This window comes from Monodon monoceros, unplaced genomic scaffold (assembly GCF_005190385.1).
Source record: "Monodon monoceros isolate NGI ecotype Baffin Bay Population unplaced genomic scaffold, NGI_Narwhal_1 Super_Scaffold_14, whole genome shotgun sequence".
Taxonomy (NCBI): Eukaryota; Metazoa; Chordata; class Mammalia; order Artiodactyla; family Monodontidae; genus Monodon; species Monodon monoceros.
Window position 1 is genome coordinate 76,178,758 of NW_021703770.1, and position 19,317 is coordinate 76,198,074.

The following is a 19,317-nucleotide window of genomic DNA, read 5'->3' on the forward strand; positions in this document are numbered from 1 at the left end:
TCTCAGAAGCCTTGTCTCAAACCCAAGGCCAAACGCTATGGCCTCTGTCCAAAGGTTCCTTTTCATGCACAGCTCCCGCAGTGGCTTTCCAGGACGACTTAACCCCTGGGTCAGCTGTATTCTAAACACAGCTTGGTTCTAACTCAATATTCTTCCCTTTCTTTTAGCTCCCGTATTCTCTACAATACTGTCATTTGGGGATTCTATACCTCATGATGTTTTTCTTTCATCCATCTGTATGACTATCAGCAGTAAGAACCTCTCTGAGGTCCCGTTTCCTCACCTGTGAAATGGCGCTAAGGTCCTCCAGCCTCTGTTTACAGCCTCACGTGTGCAACGAGAAGCCCCCCACCACGATGCAGGCGCATTCCATCTGAATAACTCAATGCTGTTTTCTTATTTTTGAGGTATGCCTGCCCTGCCTTCAATCCACCACGAGCACAGTCTCATTCGATATGTCCCAGGTGTATTACAAGGCACAAACCCAAAGCACTCACACGCCGACCACTGGCAGCAGCTTACCTTCCAATTTTTTCTCTTTGCTCAACAAGTAAAACAGGCACCGCCGCAGAGCTGGAGGATGGCCTCCGAGGAGCGTGATGCTCAACGCCAGCTCTGCCGCCTCAGCTCCGGCTGTGCCCGCCCCCCTGCAGCGGTGCTCCGCGCCCTGCTCACTTGGTACTCCCGCCTTAAGAGCCTAGCACGGCTACCGACCGCGAAAAAAGCTAAGCAAGACTAAACCTCTGTCTAACCTGTGACTGTCTCAGGTGATCCTATTTAGAGTTACACAAGTTTAAGTCTAGCACAAAACTGGTCAACAGCTACAAGTCATGTTAAAACCTAAAGATGGATATAATGGTTTCACACACACGCATATTCCAAACAAAATAAAAATAAATTTTTTCTATAATTCCAAAAGAAACATTCTCTAACTCTACACCTGAAGGGACTTTTTCAAATTCATGGTACTTTAAAATAAGTTGCTGTCCACTGGAAGAGGACTCACGGTTAACAGGGCAGTGCTTCCTGCTTGCTCTTTCTGAAAAAGATCAGAAGGCACTGTAAGGATAGGATGACTGTGAATTACTATTTCTTCAGTAGTGTTCTCCTAATAGTAGAGAGACAAAATGATTGTTTGATGAACTGGCATCTAACCTTTTCATTTCTCTTCTGTTATAAATCTGTCTTACTGCTTTGAGGGCAATTTAACACAGAAAGATAACCTCAGAAGAGTCTGACATAAATAAATAAACTCTCAGTCAGTGATGTGTCTCTAGCTATTTGAAAACAAATAAAACCAGGAGGAGCCTAAGTCTCAGTAGAAAAGATGCCATTCCCACAATTTGTTGGAGCAAAGTACTTTGAATCACAGGTTTGCCCTCGCTTTCGTAGCTACCTAGCCATCCTGTGTACCAAGGCAGCCACTATCCACATAAACTTTAAAATAAAGTTAATTAAACTTAAATAAAATTTAAAATGTAGTTCCTCGGTCCCACCACCCATATTTCCTACGTGGTGGTCAGCGGTCACCTCACTGGTTAGGGCAGTAAAAAAATGTTTGCATCACAGCAGAAGTTCTGCCAAGAGCTCTGATGCAGACTCGACAGCACCATCTGGGAGCCACAGATTTACCAGCTGCCATTTACTTATTCAGGTTTTTAAGACATAAAACTTGATAGCTATTGCAGTGGTCTTTTTAAGTACGTAACCATGCCTTGGCTTTCTTATAACAATACCATTTGTGCTTGTATTACTTTCAGTAACATGAACTATTAAAGGTAAAAGTAAATGCGACTAACTTTTTCAGTAAGGACTTTTTTTACAAATAGACAAAATCCTCTGTCATACCATGTGTCCCAAATTCTGATGTAAATAAAAACCAACCAAACAAATACAACCCACGTACATGGTGAATACAGTGAAGAAATTGCTCTGAGAAGAGCCTCCACTTTCTCCAGGTGAGTCTGGGCACCTGCACCTGTGTTTCATCACTCACCGAACTCCAGGAGGGTCTGTGCCATCTGCCTGCTGACACCTGCAGCGAAGAGAGTAAACTCTCTGCACCACCACCCGGACCCCGGCTCCCGACCAGGTGGCAACTCCTTGACTTTCGACTGCATCCAGCAGAGAATCCCTCAGGGGAGTTCGGGCGGGGAAGCCCAGCTCTGCTTGTTCGGGCCTGAGGGTCCAGTCTGTGCCCACGGTGGTGTGACCACCACACATAACCTGGCAAGACACGCAAAGGGAACAATTCCAGTCTGACCCACAAGGGCACACTACATACCAAATCCCAATGTGCTTGGGGAACCCTAAGCATCGGGTGTGACTGCAGGACACTCAAGGAATGACAAGGACAGATGCACGCCCATGGCGCGGGGCTCCCATCCGCGGGCCACCAACGTGGCCGAGGAGGCCTGGTGAGTCGAGGAACAGGGGAACGGCAGGAGGACAGACCACCTCGGGGATTTGAAAACATGGAGAAAGTACTGCTATTAAAACACCTTATGGTGATTTAAAACATTTTCTTTTATGAGGTAACGCTCTCAATAGCACAAACTACAAAACAAAATAAAAGAATGACTAGGGTTATTATGAAGTGCTAGCACTTTGCACACTCCTGTGAGCAACATGCAACACCTTTATGATCCCAGTAAACATCCTAGTAAATAAACATCCTCTAGAATGCTCCGTGCTTCCTACATTGCAGCACTTTTCTTTACATACGGTGCTGTGTAACAAACACATTTAACCTCACAACCCAAGGAGGCAGGCTGCATAGTTACCACAGTTTGACAGATGAGAATGCTGAGACAGGAGTTCAGTGTCTTACCCAAGGTCACCCAACAGCAAGTGGCTGAGGCAGGACCCAAACTAGGCACCTAGTTCCAAAGTCCACACGCTTAACCACTAAGCTCTACTGCCGCTCCGCTAGCACTGACGTGAGACGAAGACACACCTCATGAATTTAACATCACATAGCTGTCTAAAACTGTACATTAAAGCAGTAATGCACTTTGAGCTGTATTTTACATCTGTTAAATTAAATTGATTAGACAGCCCTCCTTTTCACATAATCCTCTCCAGACACATGCTCTGACAGTCAAAGGGAGCTCCCGCTCAATTCCACACCTACAAAGTAGGTTCAAAGTCCGTTTCCTTTCCTTTCCAATGTCCCCTCACACTGTCAGCCTCAGTATTCCGCTCTGCGCTGACTGGGATAACTAGGCGACCCTGAGGCAGGCGCACTGAAGTCAGACACTTGGAGCCCGAGTGGTCCCGGGGGTGTCCTTTGTGCCCGCCGCAAGTGAAGTTTAGTGGTTCCCCAAGTTCATCTTGGTGGATGACCATGGCTCAGGGCCACTAAAATTCCAAAAAGCAATCTCCAGTGTATAACCTCAAGTTTATGCAGCTTTTTATCCCAAGGGATACAGATGTTATGAAAAAGAAAAACATGATTTTTTTAATAAATAAAAGAGGCTTAAATAAAATTCTTAGGCAATTATGAGAAAAGAAAAAAAAGAAAACTCATATTTTAATAAATTAAAGATTACATATATAGTTGCTGAATATTTGGAAAGGACCAAAGGTAATCACCTCTATAAATTCCAAAGCCTTTAAACGCAGTATTACTACAAAGCAAAAAACCTCTAAGTCAGTGATAGTTTACCTGGTTTTCAGGTGAGTTATTTGTTAGGCTCTGCAATCTAAACATCTGGGCCAAAATGATGCTTCTTCTTGGAAGGGGTGTGTCCCAACTGTGCACTTGATGTGTTGTTTTTGAATCTTCTTTGGCAACAACTTTCTGACAAAAATAAGTATTCAGAATAACAGGGCAACTTCCATTTGGGATAATAAGCTTTTGCCTGGAAAGGGAAAGAAATACAAATACAAGTTTATCTGCAATGCTGGATTCCCCTCACCTTCTTGCTGAATCACAAAGGGCAACGACTTGCTGGCTAAGGACACAGGCCCTAGGGCAGCTGCCAGTGCATCTGGCTCTGCTCTTCTGAGCAAGTCTTGTGTCAGGAGTGGGGGTGGAAGGGGCGGCAGTGCTCGAGCTGGAGGTCCCCCGGGGCCTCCCAGGCTGCTAGACAGTGGCCTCAGGGCCCCTCGGGGAAAGTACTTGGCGGGGGCACGGGGGGGGGGGGGGGCACACAGCTGCCCGACACTGAAGTGAATGTTACAAGAAAGACCTTCGGACACTTCACAGCTCTCATCTTTCAGAAAACATGACACCAGACACCAAAGGAGCTCCACCTTCACTACCAAACGGACCACAGTCACTGAAATGGCCCACATTCAAGTGGAAGTAGGACAATGTGCTACGGGTTCCTCTCAGACTAGCTAATGCTCATTCCTCACACAGGCAGCGCTGCTTAACAGGAAGCTTAACAGGAAGACGGAGTAGACACACTTTCCCCTATTTCTCCCGTTAGACACAAGGAAATGCCTGGTGCTGCACAGAAACGAAAGAGCAGAAGAAGCTGAAAGGGGAGAGGAGGAGGCTGTCCAGCTGGGACCCAAGGACAGACAGAGCAGCAAGTTCCTGAGCTTCCTCTCTGTAGCCTAGGAACAGCAATGGGTGCCGACAAAAGCACCCTCGAAAGGAAGGACAGGGAAGGGGCAGCCCAGTGAGACAGAAGAGTCCTAGGGAATCACTGCTCTACTCTTGGCAAGTATCACAGAAACACTGTGACGTACTGCCACACACAGCAGGCAAAGCGCAAGTGGGGGCCGGACATGCCCCTCGACAGGCTGTGATGAAGAGTCTGTGCAGGCCGGCTGGGCTGGTGTGAGACGAGGCGCTCACCCTCACACTCCCATCACTCCCGTAACCGAGCCTCACTCCCCGCCCCTTGGAGCAGAGTCCAGTGGCCCAGCAGAGTCAGTACTTTCACCACTACCCGGCCCTCCCACCTTCCTCCACTGCGGTGAGTGGCAGCCTCGTGGGAAGCGGTAACGAAGGGAATCCTGACGCCTCCCTCCACCTGGTAGTAAGAAGCCCCCCACCCACCCAACGTCTCTTCTCAGAGCAGTGCCAGACAAAGCCACCTAAAGCTGGTTTAAATAAGATCCAGGATCTCGTATCATAATACCTAACATGTATAGGTTACCATCTAAAACCACCTGTTACACTAAGAACCAGGAAAATTCACACTTGAATGAAAAAACACAGTGACTAGATGACAATGTTAAGATGACGCAGATGTCAGAATTACCTGACAAAGATTCAAAAGCAGCCATTACAAACATGCTTCAGTGACAGTTACAAATGCACAATGAGACAAATGAAAGAACAGAAAGTCTCAGCAAAGAAACAGGAAGTCTTGGCAAAGATACAGATTTTCTTAAACAGAAATTTTATAACTAGGAAATAAAATAATGAAAATAAAACTCACTGGATGGGCTCAACAGCAGAATGAAGGGAGCAGAGAAAAGGATCAGTGAACGTGAAGATAAAATAATATAAATTACCAAATATAAACAACAAAGAAAAAAGAGACCAAAAAAAACCAATGAACAGAACCTCAAGAGGTGTGAGGAAGAAGAAGTAAAAATGGAAAGATACAGGTAAATAAAATAGGCTTTCCTGCTCCTGTTGAGTTTTTGAAATTATATTTGGAGTTGAAGCAAGAATTAAAACACTGTCTGATATGGTTCTAAATGTATGCAAAGGAAATATTTAAGACAATCATATAAATGAGGACAGTAAAGGGACATAAGAGGCAAGGTTCCTACACTTCACACAAACTGGCAAAATGTTGACCCCATAAACTGATAAGTGATGCATATAAGATGTAATGCCTAGAGCAACCAATAACATAGCTTATAACAACACAGAAACATTATAGATAAATTAAAATGAAATTCTAAAAAATGTTCAAGCAACCCACATAATGCCAGGAGAAAAAGAAAAACCCAGAGAAATGAAAAACAGAGAACAACACAGAGAAAACGAGAAATAAAAAGGGAGACTTAAGTCTTAATATATCAATAATTACATTAAGTGTATATGGTCTAAAAAAGCAATTAAAAGACAGATTAGCAGAGTGTATTAAAAAATACGGTCCATCTTTATGCTGTCTACAAGAAATTCACTTCAAATATAAAGATACAGGTAGGATGAAAGTAAAAGGCTGGGGGAAAAACCATCATGTAACATTAACATAAATATGGTTGAAATTACTATCAGATGAAGTAGGCTTTAGAGCAAAGAAAATTATCAGGGATAGAGAGAGACATCACACAATGATTAAAAGGGACAATCCAGCAAAAAGACAAATTTGCAATAGTAATATTTTAAGCCGATAGACTACACATATGGTAACTTAGAAATAACAATTAGGAGACATGGAGAGACAGAGGCAAGCCAGACACAGAGTGACAGTCAGCAAGAAGAGGTTCAAGGAAGCAAGAGGGCAGGGGTGGGGCACAGCATCGGGTGCCACTGGGCTCAACTGCGAAGGTCCTGATGCAGCAGGATGGATGAAAGATGTCATACGTGCCCAGCCTTTTCTTTCAAGTTAATTTGAAAAATATGATCAAGTAATATTCTTTTTTTTTTTGCGGTACGCGGGCCTCTCACCGCCGCGGCCCCTCCCGTTGCGGAGCACAGGCTCTGGACGCGCAGGTTCAGCGGCCATGGCTCACGGGCCCAGCCGCTCCGCGGCATGTGGGATCTTCCCGGACCGGGGCATGAACCCGCGTCCCCTGCATCGGCAGGCGGACTCTCAACCACTGCGCCACCAGGGAAGCCCGATTAAGTAATATTATTTTAACTGCTAAGTTAAGAACATAGCGCAAGATTTCTATGTGTATTTAGAACCTTACAGTTTACAGATAGACATACTAACATTAGAACTCTGTTCTGCCAAATTCAAAGTCCTGTTTGAGGCTATTAAGGTTAAACCAAATTAAAAACATACCTATACAAAATAGATGTGCAAGGCTAGTGGATTTGGGATAGACCTTAAAACCCATATCTAGGTCCATTTGGTTCATTTTGCTGTTTTTACTCAACACCTATGACATGCCAGGCAAAGGGCAGGGGACTGGGAATCCAGTCTGAGACAAGAAGGCTGAGAGGACAGGTTTACTGCAAAGGAAAAGGGTGTTATATGATACCCCGAGGGAGGACCCTCTGGAGACAGGGAAGGTTTCCCAGGAGAGGTAACCAGGTGAGGGCTGCCTGGGTGAGGGTGTGTGAAGGCACAGGGAAGGGGATGGTGGGGCACCTGCGGGGCTGCCTGGTGGCAATGACCACAACTCAGATTCCATGTGACAAGCAGAGTTCTCAGTACTACCTCACTGAGCTTCTGCAGAAGAAACACAGATGCTGCTTCCTTCGTTAGGAGGCCGAGGACGTCACAGCCTTTCAACATCCATATACATGGCACCAGCGTCATGCTCCTAGGGAGTATGACCTCTTTATTTCTTTTTATGCTGCAGGCCAGTGTTAACTGCTGTGGACTCTACTATCACCTCTCTACTTATCTTATTGCCGCAAATGTTATGTGATGACCAAAAAGCAAGTTTACAGAGCATGTATTCAGATTAATATTGTAACAAGTTTAACCAGTTTTTCTGAAGATCTAACTAAAAATAAAGACAAACCTAAGGGGCTTCCCTGGTGGCGCAGAGGTAAGAATCCGCCTGCCAATGCAGGGGACATGGGCTTGAGCCCTGGTCTGGGAAGATCCCACATGCTGCAGAGCAACTAAGCCCGTGGGCCACAACTGCTGAGTCTGCGCTCTAGAGGCCACGAGCCACAACTACTGAGCCCGTGTGCCACAACTACTGAAGCCCATGCACCCAGAGCCCGTGCTCCGCAACAAGAGACGCCAACGCAATGAGAAGCCCGCGCACCGCAACAGAGTAGCCCCTACTCGCCGCAACTAGGAAAAGCCCACGCGCAGCAACGAAGACACAACAAGCCATAAATAAACAAACACAAACAAATAAATAAGACAAACTTAAAATGTTAAACCTCACTTGATAAATCACATCACAACCAACACCACCAGTGAACATCATCATGATGCTGGACTCACAGTGATTCTTCTGTTAAGGAAGTTGAAGAGTGTGTGTTTACTTTCTAGTAAACTCTCAGAGCATCCTTGACAAGTCAGCAGCCATGGCAATAGGATGGGCTGCAATGTGGGACAGTCACACACATGGTAAAATACACAAAAAGCTAGACAGGAACAGTCTTCCGTGGAGTCCAAGCACTATGGTTTCTCTTGGAAACTTTAAAAAAAAGAAAAAAAAGAGAATCCTGTATGTTCAATACAAATGACAATTGTATTTGTCAAATACAAATTACAAATACAAATACAAAATCCGAATGTTTGCTTTCATGAAGAACCATTTCCACTGCTCTTTACTGAGAGTGTTATATACAGAACTCAGGTAAAACAAGAAACAAGACTGTTTTTTTTAATGTCACCAAGGGCAGAGAGGAAAACCAAGTGAAATATCTTTTCATTTGCTATCACTTGTCAACACGGCCAAAGTGTTAAATACCCCATTATCAGCTCATAAAACAAACAATATTTATTACACATCACAAATCAGATCAGTTTGCTTGTTTACTGTCTAGGAAGAATGTGTCCAAATTTGGTGGGTGGCAAGGATGACTAAGGGATTAATGCAGTGACCTAAACCAAGACAAATAGAAGGTATTTTCTTTCCTTCCTTTCCTTCCCTCCTTTAATGGCTAGTCAGCTAAAGAAGTCAGACTAAGAACTGTAGTTGTCAGAAAAACGTAACCTAGACTTAATTCTTCTTTCCACTGAAGACATACTTGGGATAAACCAATCAATTTTGTTTACAATTTAGTCTCAACTCGAAGCCCTACTGGCCTGAGGACAAAGCTGTCTAGTGCACACATCTTCCTGACACGGGAGGCCAAGCCATCGTGTGGGGCTAGTTGAGAGGGCTTACAGTCCATACAGGGACACACACGAAGGAAACAACTAAGTGCAGTAAAACATCATTGGTGCTGCAGTAGAACCAATGCAGCCATACATACATACATGAATAAATAAATAAATAATAAATAAATAAATAAAATTAATTTATAGAAAAAAAACTGTGTAAAGAATTAAAAAATAAAAAATGAAGCCAGTCTGTTCTCTTCCCTGGAAGGAGGATGGGACCCACCAACTTGGATACAGCAAGAAAGGTCCTGCATCCTTCCTGGAGGGACCAGTGTGCGGGAAAGGGAGTGACACAACGGCCAGGCGGTCGCTGGCCCACAGGATCAGATGAAACTACCAGGACAGCGTGAGATGTGGGAGGCCGGTGTGACAAGCTGCAATGGAGGGACGTTACATTTAATGCAAAAAGGTCCCTGGTGAAAACAGAACATCAGAGCCACCTTCTACACCTGTGCTTTTAAGGTAGCCCTTGTGGCTAACTGATTTTAAATAAAAAGAAGTAAAATAAAACTTAAAATGCATTTCCTGAGATGTAAAAGCCACATTTCTAGTATTTGATGTGGTCAGTACCACAGTGGGCAGCACAGAGAACGCTTCCATCCCTGCAGAAAGTTCCATGCAGCTATCTGAGAATTTTGATTCTCAGGGCAGACAGTAAACCACATTCTAGTTACTTGGTAAACCCTTTCTGATTGATCAACTCGTTGGATGTGAAAAAGGCTATTATGCCCCAGTGACTTCTGAGGCAACTGCACAAGCTTTGAACCATCTGAGTTCCCTCCTCCAGGCACCGGCATCTGAACCCCTGCATGAAACTCAAGTCAGTGACAAGACAATGTTAACAGTGTTTGTCATGAATTTTTAAAAATACCAACTATCCTGCCCACATTCTCAATTACTTACAGAGTGAACAGGCACTCCTCCTCTCACCAAAAGTCAGATTTATTCTAAGAAAAATTTAAAACCATAAGTCCTAAAAAATATCTCTAAAATGAAGAATTAAGCCAATTTCAGAAATAAGAAGTTCAAGGTTTATACTTCCTTTATTTTCAACTTCTTATTTGCCAAGATTTATCTCCCAGGTTCAACTGTGTTTCTTTTAGCTTCCTACCCAAAAAATACCCACCTTATCTAAAAAAACTGATAAAAACACTGACATTTATAACTGTGTGTGTTATTTTAAATTCCCAGAGTAGACTCTAATTCCCTTTTTATCCAAATAAACACATTGTTGAGGAACACTTTATTTCCGTTCAAAAGTGAACAGTAAACTACACTGAAGATGAATTCACTGAAGAATATAAAATGTGAAATAGACTTCCTCTATAAACCAGGAGTCTAATTCTCTAGATTAACAAAAGTCTCTGACTTGACCATTTCCTTTCTCAGGCACAGGTCACTGGAAATTGCAATTTAAAGAAAGAACCATCACATATCTGGCAGTGGTTGTAAACTTTACTTTCTTTTTTTTTTTTTTTAACATCTTTACTGGAGTATAGCTGCTTAACAATGTTTAGTTTCTGATGTATAACAAAGTTAATCACCTGTACATATACATATATTCCCATATCTCCTCCCTCTTGCATCTCCCTCCCACCCTCCCTATCCCACCCCTCTAGGTGGTCACAAAGCAGAACTGATCTCCCTGTGCTATGCGGCTGCTTCCCACTAGCTACCTGTTTTACAGCTGGTAGTGTATATATGTCCATGCCACTCTCTCACTTTGCCCCAGCTTCCCCTTACCCCTCCCTGTGTCCTCAAGTCCATTCTCTACGTCTGCATCTTTATTCCTGTCCTGCCCCTAGGTTTTTCAGTACTTTTTTTTTTGGATTCCATATATACATGTTAGCATATGGTATTTGTTTTTCTCTTTCTGACTTACTTCACTCTGTATGATAGACTCTAGGTCCATCCACCTCACTACAAATAACTCAATTTCATTTCTTTCTATGGCTGAGTAATATTCCATTGTATATATGTGCCACATTTTCTTTATCCATTCATCTGTTGATGGACATGTAGGTTGCTTCCACGTCCTGGCTATTGTGAATAGAGCTGCAACGAACATTGTGGAACATGACTCTTTTTTTTTTTTTTTTTTGAGGTACGCGTGCCTCTTACTGTTGCAGCCCCTCCCATTGCGGAGCACAGGCTCCGGACGCGCAGGCTCAGCGGCCATGGCTCACAGGCCTAGACTCTCCGCGGCATGTGGGATCTTCCCGGACCGGGGCACAAACCCGTGTCCCCTGCATCGGCAGGCGGACTCTCAACCACTGTGCCACCAGGGAAGCCCTCAATGTAGTTTTGATTTGCATTTCTCTAATGATTAGTGATGTTGAACATCCTTTCATGTGTTTGTTGGCAAACTGTATATCTTCTTTGGAGAAATGTCTATTTAGGTCTTCTGCCCATTTTTGGATTGGGTTGCTTGTTTTTTTGATATTGAGCTGCATTAGATGCTTGTAAATTTTGGAGATTAATCCTTTGTCAGTTGCTTCGTTTACAAAGATTTTCTCCCATTCTGACGGTTCTCTTTTCGTCTTGTTTATAGTTTCCTTTGCCGTGCAAAAGCTTTAAAGTTTCATTAGGTCCCATTTGTTTACTTTTGTTTTTATTTCCATTTCTCTAGGAGGTGGGTCAACAAAAGGATCTTGCTGTGATTTATGTCACAGAGGGTTCTGCCTATGTTTTCCTCTAAGAGTTTTATAGCGTCTGGCCTTACATTTAGGTCTTTAATCCATTTTGAGTTTATTTTTGTGTATGGTGTTAGGAATTGTTCTGATTTCATTCTTTTACATGTAGCTGTCCAGTTTTCCCAGCACCACTTATTGAAAAGGCTGTCTTTTCTCCATTGTATATTCTTGCCTCCTTTAGCAAAGATAGGTGACCATATGTGCTTGGGTTTATCTCTGGGCTTTCTATCCTGTCCGTTGATCTATATTTCCGTTCCTGTGCCAGTACCATACTGTCTTGATTCCTGTAGCTTTGTAGTATAGTCTGAAGTCAGGGTGTCTGATTCCTACAGCTCCGTTTTTCTTTCTCAAGATTGCTTTGAGAAAGCAATCTTTGGCTATTCGGGGTCTTTTGTGTTTCCATACAAATTGTGAATTTTTTTGTTCTACTGTGAACAAAGCCATTGGTAGTTTGAGAGGGACTGCACTAAATCTGTAGATTGCTTTGGGTAGTACAGTCATTTTCACAATATTGATTCTTCCAATCCCAGAACATGGTATATCTCTCCATCTGTTTGTATCATCTTTAATTTCTTTCACCAGTGTCTTACAGTTTTATGGATACAGGTTTTTTGTCTCCATAGGTAGGTTTATTCCTAGGTATTTTATTCTTTTTGTTGCAGTGGCATATAGGGGGTGCTTCCTTAATTTCTCTTTCAGATTTTTCGTTGTTAGTGTGCAGAAATGCAAGAGGTTTCTGTGCATTAATTTTGCATCTTGCTACTTTACCAAATTCATTGATTAGCTCTAGTAGTTTTCTACTAGCATCTTTAGGATTCTCCATGTATAGTATCATGTCACCTGCAAACCGTGACAATTTTACTTCTTCTTTTCCAATTTGGATTCCTATTATTTCTTTTTCTTCTCTGACTGCTGTGGCTAAAACTTCCAAAACTATGTTGAATCACAGTGGTGAGAGTGGGCAACCTTTTCTTGTTTCTGATCTTAGAGGAAATGGTTTCAGTCTTTCACCATTGAGAACAATGTTGGCTGTGGGTCTGTCATATATGGCCTTTATTATGTTGAGGTAGGTTCCCTCTATGCCTACTTTCTGGAGAGTTTTTATCATAAATGGGTGTTGAATTTTGTCAAAAGCTTTTTCTGCATCTACTGATATTATCATATGGTTTTTCTCCTTCAATTTGTTAATATGGTGTATCACACTGACTGATTTGCGTATATTGGAAGAATCCTTGACTTCTTGGGATAAACCCCACTTGATCATGGTGTATGATCCTTTTAATGTGCTGTTGGATTCTGTTTGCTAGTATTTTGCTGAGCATTTTTGCATCTGTGTTCATCAGTGATATTGGCCTGTAGTTTTCTTTTTTGTGACCTCTTTGTCTGGTTTTGGTATCAGGGTGATGGTGGCCTCATAGAATGAGTTTGGGAGTGTTCCTCCCTCTGCTATATTTTCGAAGAGTTGGAGAAGGATAGGTGTTAGCTCTTCTCTAAATGTTTGATAGAATTCGCCTGTGAAGCCATCTGGTCCTGGGCTTTTGTTTGTTGGAAGATTTTTAATCACAGTTTCAATTTCAGTGTTTGTGATTGGTCTGTTCATATTTTCTATTTCTTCCTGGTTCAGTCTCGGAAGGTTGCGCTCTTGTAAGAAATCGTCCATTTCTTCCAAGTTGTCCATTTTATTGGCATATATAGTTGCTTGTAGTAACCTCTCATGATCCTTTGTACTTCTTCAGTGTCAGCTGTTACTTCTCCCTTTTCATTTCTAATTCTATTGATTTGAGTCTTCTCCCTTTTTGTCTTGATGAGTCTGGCTAATGGTTTGTCAATTTTATCTTCTCAAAGAACCAGCTTTTAGTTTTACTGATCTTTGCTACTGTTTCCTTCATTTCTTTTTCATTTATTTCTGATCTAATCTTTATGATTTCTTTCCTTCTGCTAATGTTGGGGTTTTTTTTTTCTTCTTCTTTCTCTAATTGCTTTAGGTTTAAGGTTAGGTTGTTTATTTGAAATTTTTCTTGTTTCCTGAGGTAGGACTGTATTGATATAAACTTCCCTCTTAGAACTGCTTTTGCTGCATCCCATAGGTTTTGGGTTGTCGTGTTTTCACTGTCATTTGTTTCTAGGTATTTTTTGATTTCCTCTTTGATTTCTTCAATGATCTCTTGGTTATTTAGTAGTGTATTGTTTAGCCTCCATGTGCTTGTATTTTTTACAGTTTTTTTCCTGTAACTGATATGCAGTCTTACAGTGTTGTCGTCGGAAAAGATACTTGAGACGATTTCAATTTTCTTAAATTTACCAAGGCTTGATTTGTAACCCAAGATATGATCTATCCTGGATAATGTTCCATGAGAGCTTGAGAAGAATGTGTATTCTGTTGTTCTTGGACGGAATGACCTATAAATATCAATTAAGTCCATCTTATTTAATGTGTCATTTATAGCTTGCGTTTCCTTATTTATTTTCATTTTGGATGAACTGTCCATTGGTGAAAGTGGGGTGTTAAAGTCCCCTACTATGATTGTGTTACTGTCCATTTCCCCATTTATGGCTGTTAGCATCTGCCTTATGTATTGAGGGGCTCATGTGTTGGGTGCATAAATATTTTCAGTTGTTATATTTTCTTCTTGGACTGATCCCTTGATCATTATGGAGTGTCCTTCCGTGTCTCTTGTAACGTTCTTTATTTTAAAGTCTATTTTGTCTGATATGAGAATTGCTATTCCAGCTTTCTTCTGATTTCCAGTTGCATGGAATATCTTTTTCCATCCCCTCACTTTCAGTCTGTCTGTGTCCCTAAGTCTGAAGTGGGTCTCTTGTAGACAGAATATATACCAGTGTTGTTTTTGTATCCATTCAGCCAGTCTATGTCTTTTGGTTGGAGCATTTAATCCATTTACATTTAAGGTAATTATCGATATGTATGCTCCTATTACCATTTTCTTAATTGTTGGGGGTTTGTTTTTGTAGGTCTTTTCCTTCTCTTGTGTTTCCTGCCTAGAGAAGTTCCTTTAGCATTTGCTGTAAAGCTGCTTTGGTGGTGCTGAATTCTCATAACTTTTGCTTGTCTGTAAAGGTTTCAATTTCCCTGTCAAATCTGAATGAGATCCTTGTTGGGTAGAGTAATCTTGGTTGTAGGTTTTTCCCTTTCATCACTTGAAATATGTCCTGCCACTCCCTTCTGGCTTGCAGACTTTCTGCTGAAAGATTAGCTGTTAACCTTATGGGGATTCCCTTGTATGTTATTTGTTGCTTTTCCCTTGCTGCTTTTAATATTTTTTCTTTGTATTTAATTTTTGATAGTTTGATTAATATGTCTTGGCATGTTTCTCCTTGGATTTATCCTGTATGGGACTCTGTACACTTCCTGGACTTGACTATTTCCTTTCCCATGTTAGTGAAGTTTTCAACTATAATCTCTTCAAGTGTGTTCTCACTCCCTTTCTATTTCTCTTCTTCTTCTGGGATCCCTATAATCCAAATGTTGGTACGTTTAATGTTGTCTCAGAGGTCTCTGAGACTCTCCTCAATTCTTTTCATTCTTTTTTCTTTATTCTGCTCTGCAGTAGTTATTTCCACTATTTTATCTTCCAGGTCACTTATCCGTTCTTCTGCCTCAGTTATTCTGCTGTTGTTTCCTTCCAGAGAACTTTTAATTTCATTTATTGTGTTGTTCATCAATGTTTGTTTGCTCTTTAGTTCTTCTAGGTCCTTGTTAAATGTTTCTTGTATTTTCTCCATTCTATTTCCAAGACTTTGGATCATCTTTACTATCATTACTCTGAATTCTTTTTCAGGTAGACTGCCTACTTCCTCTTCATTTGTTAGGTCTGCTGGGTTTTTACCTTGCTCCTTCATCTGCTGCGTGTTTCTCTGTCTTCCCATTTTGCTTAACTTACTGTGTTGGGGGTCTCCTTTTCCCAGGCTGCGGGTTTGTGGTTCCCATTGTGGTGTCTGCCCCCAGTGGCTAAGGTTGGTTCAGTGGGTTGTGTAGGCTTCCTGGTGGAGGGGACTAGTGCCTGTGTTCTGGTGGGTGGGGCTGCATCTTGTCTTTCTGGTGGGCAGGGCCGCATCTGGTGACGGGTTTGGGGAGTCTGTGAACTTAGTATGATTTTAGGCAGCCTCTCTGCTAATGGGTGGGGTTGTGTTCCTGCCTTGCTAGTTGTTTGGCATGGGCTTTCCAGCACTGGAGCTTGCTGGCTGTTGGGTGGAGCTGGGTCTTAGTGTTGAGACGGAGATCTCTGGGAGAGCTCTCACCGATGGATATTACATGGGGCCGGGAGGTCTCCGGTGCTCCGATGTCCTGAACTTGGCTCTCCCACCTCAGAGGCTCAGGCCTGACACCCAGCCGGAGCACTAAGAGCCGGTCAGCCACACAGTCAGGTACGTGGGGAGTTTCTTGCCTTTTGGGAAGTCTGAGGTCTTCTGCCAGCATTCAGTGAGTGTTCTGTAGGCGTTGTTCCACATGTAGAAGTATTTCTGATGTATCTGTGGGGAGGAAGGTGATCTCCGTATCTTACTCCTCTGCCATCTTGAAGGTCCCCCTGAAAGACATTTGCCTGTTTTCATCCAGCACTGCCTCCAACTCTTAGGACTGTTTGATGACCTTCGAAGACTGATTTGCGTTGCTTCGGTTGGTGAGTTTCTCATCTCCTTACCCCAGTTCTCTGTTTCTTGTCACCACCACCTTCTGGGTGTCTCTTAGCACCGTTTGGACTCTCTATGGGAGGAAGTCAGAGGTGCTTTCCCCCTGGGGTGGGAGTAGAGTTGTGGTAGGAGTTGGGGGTGAGGTTGCAGATCCCTTCCCACTAAGGCTTTTCTTTCATAGTTTTTGCTAGTCTCTTCCCAGCCACCCTAACTGACTTAAAGGGGAAAAATCTGTAAAGTTTATTTTCAAGGCACAAATCCCATACTTTTATTCAGTAACAAAACTTCTGCCAAAATGTAACAGAAAATGCAAAGAAGGAGAACAAGGCAGGAGAAGCACAGTCTGATGTCACACTGACCTGGGTTTAAATTCTAGCTCTGCTACCTATTGCCTATTTTATCTCCACCAAATTACTTTGAATTTCTGAACTTTAACTTTTTCATAGCTAAAATGGGTATCATGCCTACCTAATGTTGTTACTGCGAGATTAGGTACATATGTTCCAATATACAAGCCACACAAAGAGACAAGTACATACACTGCTTGGCATACACACTAGCTACTATTTAAAGTAGTACCTAAGGGACTTCTCTGATGGCACAGTGGTTAAGACTCCATGCTCCCAACGCAGGGGGCGCGGGTTCAATCCCTGGTCAGAGAACTAGTTCCAACACGTATGCCGCAACTAAGAGTTCGCATGCTGCAACTAAGAGTTCACTTGCTGTATCTAAGGAGCACACATGCTGCAACTGAGCTGGTGAGCTGCAACTAAGGAGCCCACCGGCCGCAACTAAGACCCGGAGCAACCAAATAAATAAATAAAATAAAATAAAATATTTTAAAAAGAAACTTAATTTTAAAATAAAATAGTACCTAATACATTAACTATTTTTAAAATCTCTAGAGGTTAACAATTTTCCCAGTAGAAGATCGGATATCTTAGAAAAATTTAGTTTTCTCTGGGTTCATGGTAGTATATTCACTTCTGTACACAACTGGGTAATTAAAGGCCTTAAAAATGTTCATACGCTTTTACTCGACAAAGTCACTGTTATTGGTATAGATGTTATTTCATCTATACCAATGAAATAATCAGAGATGTGGAGAAAAACACTTACACACTAAAATATTAATCATACTCATTTATTATAGCAAAATATAGCAAAGAATCTAACTTTCTAACAAAAAGTAGAAAAATAAATCAAGAAAACGCTATACAAATGATAGCATTAAAAATCCCAATTCAAAAAAATGTATTTAATGACACTGTGGGTGGAGCTCCTGTTATATTGTTGAATTAGAGAAACAGACTCAGGCCTATATGACCAAGAGATTCCAAGATGGTAGGACCATATATATTATTAATATAATATTCTTATAAGGAGAAAGTGCTGGAATGAACTGTACCAGAATATTAAGCAATTTATCCTTAAATGAAAGGATTATATATATACAGCTAAGTTTTAATTTTCTTCTATTATTGTGTCTTTTTTTCCACAATAAAAATGTATTCTTTAATAGATACAAATAAGCACTTAAATCAATCTTTTCTTTAACAATAAACTGCCTCATTACTTGAAGAAACTAAGCGATGACCACTTCCCTATGAGTACTCTCAAATATGCCCAAACTGACCCAACTAATACAAGTTGACATGTTCCTCATCCCTCCTCACCATCTCAATTCTGTCATCTCCCTCCCTCCCTCCCTCCTTTCCTTTCCTTCCTTCCTTCTCTCCCTCCCTCTGTTATCTATCCATCCATCTTTCCTTCCATCCATCTATCCATCCATCCAACCCAACTAGGTGAGAGTCAACATGCCCTCATCACATCTCTTCCTCAGCATCCCAATTCTATCGTCTGTCTACCTATCTCTAAGTTTAGATTTGTGCCATGACAGTATCATCTCTACAGAGTTGGCTGTGAGTCTAGTATTCAGAAGGGAGACTATCATCTTTCAGCTACTTTGCTTCATTAAAGTCCACTAGGTAACACAGCACAATGCTACGGCTGGGCTTCCTACAGGTATGGCTTCTGGGTAAAGGATTCTACCTGCTCTACTCAGTTCTGTTTCTTGAAAATCAGAAATAGAAAACTTTATAACAAGATCTAAATATATGCATTAACAAGTGAAGTGCATAGTGCAGAAAGAAACCAGATGCCTTAGTATCAGTTATGACTGGTCTCTATCTTTAAGGATCATTCCACACTGAGTTATAAGGTATCTCCTGAATATAAAACTAAATGTATTCATATGTTGCCAGCACTACTTTTCCTAGGCCAGTTTTAAACCTTTATCTTACAGTCTTTATCTCCTCGTGTGACTCCAGAACAGAACATTTTAAACTTCAGCATGAATCAGAATCACAGGCTCGTTAAAGCAGACTGCTGGCCCCACACCCAGAGTTTCTGATTTAGTAGGTCTGGGATGGGGTCACCTAATTGGCATTTTTAACAGGTTCCAAGGTGATGCTGCTGGTCCCACCACGATACTTTGAGGATTACTACTCCTAGAAAAACACACATGACCATTACACCTTCTTATCTTTACTCAAGTGCCTGGCAGGCTTCACCGTGCTCTTTCTGCCTACAGAACACCTGCTCCACTGTCAGGACTTGGCAGAGAGGCAGGCAGCTTCTCGGTGGAGCCTTCCGGCTTTGCCAGAACTGGTAGGAAAGCAGCACTTCCTCGTTTGAGCTCCATTACATCTGGTGAGCTGTGGAATTTCAATGCTTTAACTTGTTGACACATAGGGCTGGGCTTTCTCGCCTTCGTATTAACAATAAAGATCTCACTCCATGCAGCAGAAAAAAAAGATAAAAATGATACCTAACGTCTCTGGGCCCACAGCTCAATTGCTGCAGAGAAGATCACAATTTGACAAACATTTTTCTTCACCTGACTGAGTTAACAGAGCCTCCCTCACATCTCATCTGCAGTGTCACAAGTCAGCAAGTAATATGCACTTTTTCAGAAATTCGCAACACGCCATTCCACGCTTCTTTCTAGGTAAAAACTGTCTATTCAGAGCAGC

At 42.0% G+C, this 19,317-nt stretch overlaps 1 protein-coding gene across 11 annotated transcripts in view; it reads right to left on the reverse strand.

The window, feature by feature from the left end:
* SPIDR (scaffold protein involved in DNA repair) overlaps nt 1–19,317 on the reverse strand; it is a 384,011-nt gene that overhangs the window by 127,982 nt on the left and 236,712 nt on the right. For 10 of the 11 annotated variants that reach the window (XR_003793585.1, XR_003793584.1, XM_029223063.1 and 7 more), the window contains 2 exons: nt 3,668–3,863; nt 1,997–2,226 (listed from right to left, as the gene is read on the reverse strand). Coding sequence is in view for 9 of the 11 variants with exons in the window: in XM_029223063.1 (XP_029078896.1) it covers nt 1,997–2,226; nt 3,668–3,863 (426 nt within the window). In the remaining 2 variants the exon portion in view is untranslated. Of the gene's footprint in view, nt 1–1,996; nt 2,227–3,667; nt 3,864–8,051; nt 8,248–19,317 lie in introns of those variants that run through there. The other variant, XM_029223070.1, reaches the window with a different exon arrangement.